At 52.6% G+C, this 4,467-nt stretch overlaps 1 protein-coding gene across 1 annotated transcript in view; it reads right to left on the bottom strand.

Annotated features, from left to right (window-relative positions):
* Nucleotides 1-248: 248 nt before the first annotated feature.
* The window catches only part of LOC113212353 (uncharacterized), an 8,159-nt gene continuing 3,940 nt past the window's right edge, over nucleotides 249-4,467 (bottom strand). Inside the window, exons 4-8 of the mRNA XM_026431012.2 lie at nucleotides 4,111-4,283; nucleotides 3,686-3,807; nucleotides 2,784-2,984; nucleotides 2,253-2,353; nucleotides 249-522 (exon numbers count right to left, since the gene is read on the bottom strand). Of these exons, the coding sequence (XP_026286797.2) occupies nucleotides 390-522; nucleotides 2,253-2,353; nucleotides 2,784-2,984; nucleotides 3,686-3,807; nucleotides 4,111-4,283 (730 nt within the window). The 3' untranslated portion in view covers nucleotides 249-389. The remainder of the gene's footprint in view (nucleotides 523-2,252; nucleotides 2,354-2,783; nucleotides 2,985-3,685; nucleotides 3,808-4,110; nucleotides 4,284-4,467) is intronic.

Raw genomic sequence — 4,467 nt, forward strand, 5'->3', positions numbered from 1 at the left:
CGAGTGCGCGGTTTACGGGACGCGGGGTCTTTTCACCTGCTCCTGCGTGTAAACGCAGCCCGTGTGAGTCGTCGGGTCCCGAGCGAGCTGGCATCCCTCCGTAAACAGCGGAACGGAGGCACCCGCCCACCTGTCGCCGACCTGACACACAAAAAAAGCTGGGAAGCACGAATCAAAAGAGACCAAGTTGTTTCTAGGGGGGAAAATATTCGGAATGAAAACGACAACGTGTGTTTAGACCCCCGCCGTGTTCACTTCTTTATTGAAAAATCTTTTGTAATTCTCTCTTGTTAGAATCTGCCGTGCTAATTAATTTTACCGCTTTTTCTTGTTTCTTTTTCATTTTTATCCTCCCCCCTTCCCCCCCATTCTCTCCCGCTCTCTCTTCCTCAAGGTGGCCGGTTGCGCGATGCGCCCGCGCGGTGGAAGCTGGCCAGCCCGGCCGCCAGCGCTGCCATGTCCTCCCTCAGGACCCTCAGGGGGGGCGCCATCTTGCGGGACAGCTCGTCTGGCCGCGGGCCCCTGCGGACAGCGGCCGGGACAGCGAGTCAGCAGTGAGTAGTTTTATTTTGTTCATAGCAGCTGCATCTGTTACTGAGAGGAAAGTGTACACAGTAACAGTTTTGTCTCGACTGTCTCAGTGACCTATCTTGCTCATCAAAGTCCTGTTTGAGAGAGAGGGAGAGTTCAATTCAATTTCTTTTTAAAATTTGGGCACAGTAGGACTAAACTTATAAAGTAATAAGAAAAAGTAATAAAAATATAGAATAGTTTTGTAGCTTGTGAACACAGAGTGCACATAATTAAGTTTTTATGACTTTGAGTTTAAAAGTTTTGTACGGTTGTGTAGTAGTAGTTGATAATATCAGATAGCTTCAATTTGTTAAAATCTGTACAGGACGAGGGGGAAATCACTGGGGTTCGTAGCGTACGGACTATTTCGTGGTATTTCTCCTACCATTTCGGTTTTTCTCCCGCCATTTCGGCTATTTCCCGCCTATTTACGATTATTTCAGGCTATTTCGCGCTATTTCGGAGTATTTCAGGGGTATTTCGCGACTATTTCACCGACTATTTCGCGTCTATTTCGTTTTTATTTCGCTCTATCTCGCCTCTATTTCGCCCTTATTTCGGACTATTTCGGGGGAAGGTGTACGAATTATTTCGCAAGTGATTTCCCCCTCGGTACAGGAGTTCACAAAAAAAGTTTTGCATACTTGACAGTTCTATGCTTTGTTAGCTGTAGCAGGTACTGTGAGTTTCTTGAGACTGTCTCATTAACTCTAGAACAATAACAATATTTTCCAAATAGATGAAATGGTTTCTTCTTTCTCAAGATATTCCATAGCACACGAGATGTATGGAGACTTCTTTTATCCCCAATCTTTAACCATGACAACTTTTCATAGTAGATCGAGATAGAGAGATAGAGAGAGAGTGGGAGAGGGAGAGGGGGAGAGAGAGAGAGAGAGAGAGAGAGGGGGGGGGAGGGGCAGATTGAAGTATTGAAGTGTTGAAGTATTTTTAGTTTTAGACTACAATATGCAGAGGATTTGCTTAGGTATTTTATCATACAAGCATTTCAGCAAATTAAGAGAGGCTGGGAGACGAGGTGAGAGAGACAGAAGCAGGGAGACGAGGCGAAAGAGAGAGAGAGAGAGAGAGAGAGAGAGAGTCGCACGACGATCATTAGACAAGCAGCCTGCGGTGTGTATATAGGCGGGTTAGGTTCCTAATTGCTGCATTAATGAAAGCCTGTGCCTGCATACCTGCACCGTACCTGCGGCATACCCCTTAAACATTCATAGGCAGGAGCCCTCGCCCCACACAAGTTCGGCAGACAACACACGAGCCCGAGGAGGATGCCGGTTAGGGGTTTCCCTTCAAATACAAAACTACTCTTTCTCATGCCACGGGACGCACGTACTCAACACGGGGCACCCCCGCCAGCGCGCGAAACCCTTTTCTGTTTGGCCGCGGTGCGTGCAGAGCGCAGAGCTCAAAGTTTGCATGGAGCGGCATAGAGACGGCGAGGAGCGCCGCAGTCGGGAGGGGAGTGTCCCAAGGGAAGGGCGGGGTAGGGGGAACTAAATGCACTACTTTGACTGGCGGCCAACTTGTGCACGCCCCGGGCCCGGCCTTTGATTTCGCGGCAGGCTGGCAGGCGCACCTGGCCGAGGCCTGGGGCCCGCGAGGCCTCGGCTCGGCGCCGCGCTCGCTTCTAATTGCGGCCTCGGTTTTTTTGTACTCACGCCCGCATGATTCCGCGCTCGCTGGCGCTCAGGCTCAGCTCGCTGCCGCCGCCCAGCAGGTCACACGCGCGCCCCAGGCGCCCGGACGAGTACTGGAACCTCTGGCCGACACAAGCGCACCGTGACAACTGACGAACCGGTTATATCAGGAGAATAGTAGTTTTGCGGGCTTGCAGACCATCAGTCGTAAGTCTTTTGGAGCCTTAAGTCGACGATAGGATACAACCACCGTGAGAAGTTGTTGTAAGCGGTGACCGGATACACTTGCATGATGAGTGTTGTAAAATTAGTACTGACTAAAATTGTAAAATTACAAGCACCAACGTAAGTATGCATCGATAGAATTCATTGACGTAAACTTACAACATATTCTGTATATCGTAAATACAAAATCTGTTGTAACGAGTTATTTACGAAGATATTTGTCATAGTAAGCAAACTCGCCACGCTGCTTGGGGTATGAGATGTTTTCCCTGTTTTACGGCGTGTCATACTCAGCGTAGAATATAGTTGCCTCTCCTGAGCACTGACCTCGCAAGCGTCCGGCGTCCACAGCGCGGCCAGCCGCAGGGTGTCGCGGAGCGCGCGCATGGAGCGCCTGAGCAGCACGGTCAGCAAGGCCTCTCCATCCGGGGGCTCGTCGGCATGGTCGAGGGCTGTCCTGAAGCTCGTATCCGAGCCGACGCCGGACGGGTCGCAGGGGTCGTGGATGTCGAGGCACGAGCACGGTTCCTTCGCATATGGAAAGAAGTAAAGTCATGTTTCCTCCGCAAACTACATTTTTCTGTTCTATTTTATACAAAGCTATACGAAAGTATATGCGCATGCGTACTTTGGGTACAAAGTTCTTACCTACTTATGAACAATTTTTGCACAATTATTTCGACGAATCCGTATATTAATTCGTAAGAAATTTTTCGTGCGCTACGCATGCACATCGACTTACTTAAGCTCTGTACAAAACAGTACCATAGAACTTGTTAAAAAGCACATGTTTGCTGAGAACTTTGAACTCACAGGAATGATACACTGTATTTCTGAATGGAATGAGATGTCGACGTGACGAAGAGGAAAAGGATGACTACTGACACACACTGGCCGAGTGCAAGTTGCCTCGGGCCGCAAAGATGCTAAGTATCCATTACATCTAGTGCCTCCCCGTGGAGGTAGCGCAGAGCCGAGAGCCTCGGGGCTCACATGTACGACTTCGGCCATTACAGCGTGCAGTCTGCTCTGTTCCTTCCGGTGTGAGCGAACTGGGAGAGGGTACGGAGTTGAAGGGGAGGGGGGGTGAGGGTGGTGATGCTGCTGGGTGACTAGGGGGCAGTGGGCGGGTGGAAGGGTGACGGGCGCCGCTGCCGGGCGCAGCATCGTTATTCGCGGACACGGCCCCGGCCACGGCCCCGGCCACGGCCGCTATTCAGTCTGATTACCTGGTGGGCCTGCTGGGATGAAGTTTGCCGTTGTGCGGCCGAGGTCGAGGAGAGCGCGGCTGCGGCGGGGGCGGCGGGGACGGCTGGCCTGCTGACTGGGGGCTCCTCTTTCATGCTGATTCCTGTAATTAGTGCTCCCTGATTGCATTGCCACAACTATGCAGCCTGCCGCCGTAAGGAGGGAAGGCACCGCGCAGAGTCCATTCAAAACACCAAAACAAGAACGAACAGAGAATGCGAATCAATTGAACGAACATTTCGCATTCGGTTGTTTTGCACAGTTGATTTTTATTTCCACGCACAGCAGTGGTGGCGGCTCGGCGCGGCAACAGCATATTTTCTTTTGTGGGTGTGTGGACTGATAACTCGATGATAAATAAAACAAGAATTGCAATCACGTGAGCTTTTGTGTGGTCGACGCCGACCTGTCTCCGAGTCCAGTGGCCGCGCGCGCCGCCGCCGGCCTGGGGCGACACACTGCTTCGCCTCCGCTGCACCTCCCGCCGGGTGCTCTCCGCCGCCGCCGCCCCGCCACCGCCCGGGGCCCACCTGCAGCTGCGGCCGGTAGTCGCTCTCATTGTACCACCGGCTGCTGCAGCTGCCGCCAACAGCAAGAGTCCGGACAGGTGTCAGCGCTGACGCGGCGCGGAGTGTGCCGCCACTGCCCCACGTGCTCTTTTACCGCCCGTCGTCCTCGTGTTTTGTTAATCCCCGTGACTGACGCGCCCTGGTCCATCTGGCCGGTACCAGGACGGCGTCAGTGGGAGGGGCCCGCCCCCAGC

Source organism: Frankliniella occidentalis, unplaced genomic scaffold (genome assembly GCF_000697945.3).
Source record: "Frankliniella occidentalis isolate FOCC.00 unplaced genomic scaffold, Focc_3.1 Scaffold118, whole genome shotgun sequence".
Taxonomy (NCBI): domain Eukaryota; kingdom Metazoa; phylum Arthropoda; class Insecta; order Thysanoptera; family Thripidae; genus Frankliniella; species Frankliniella occidentalis.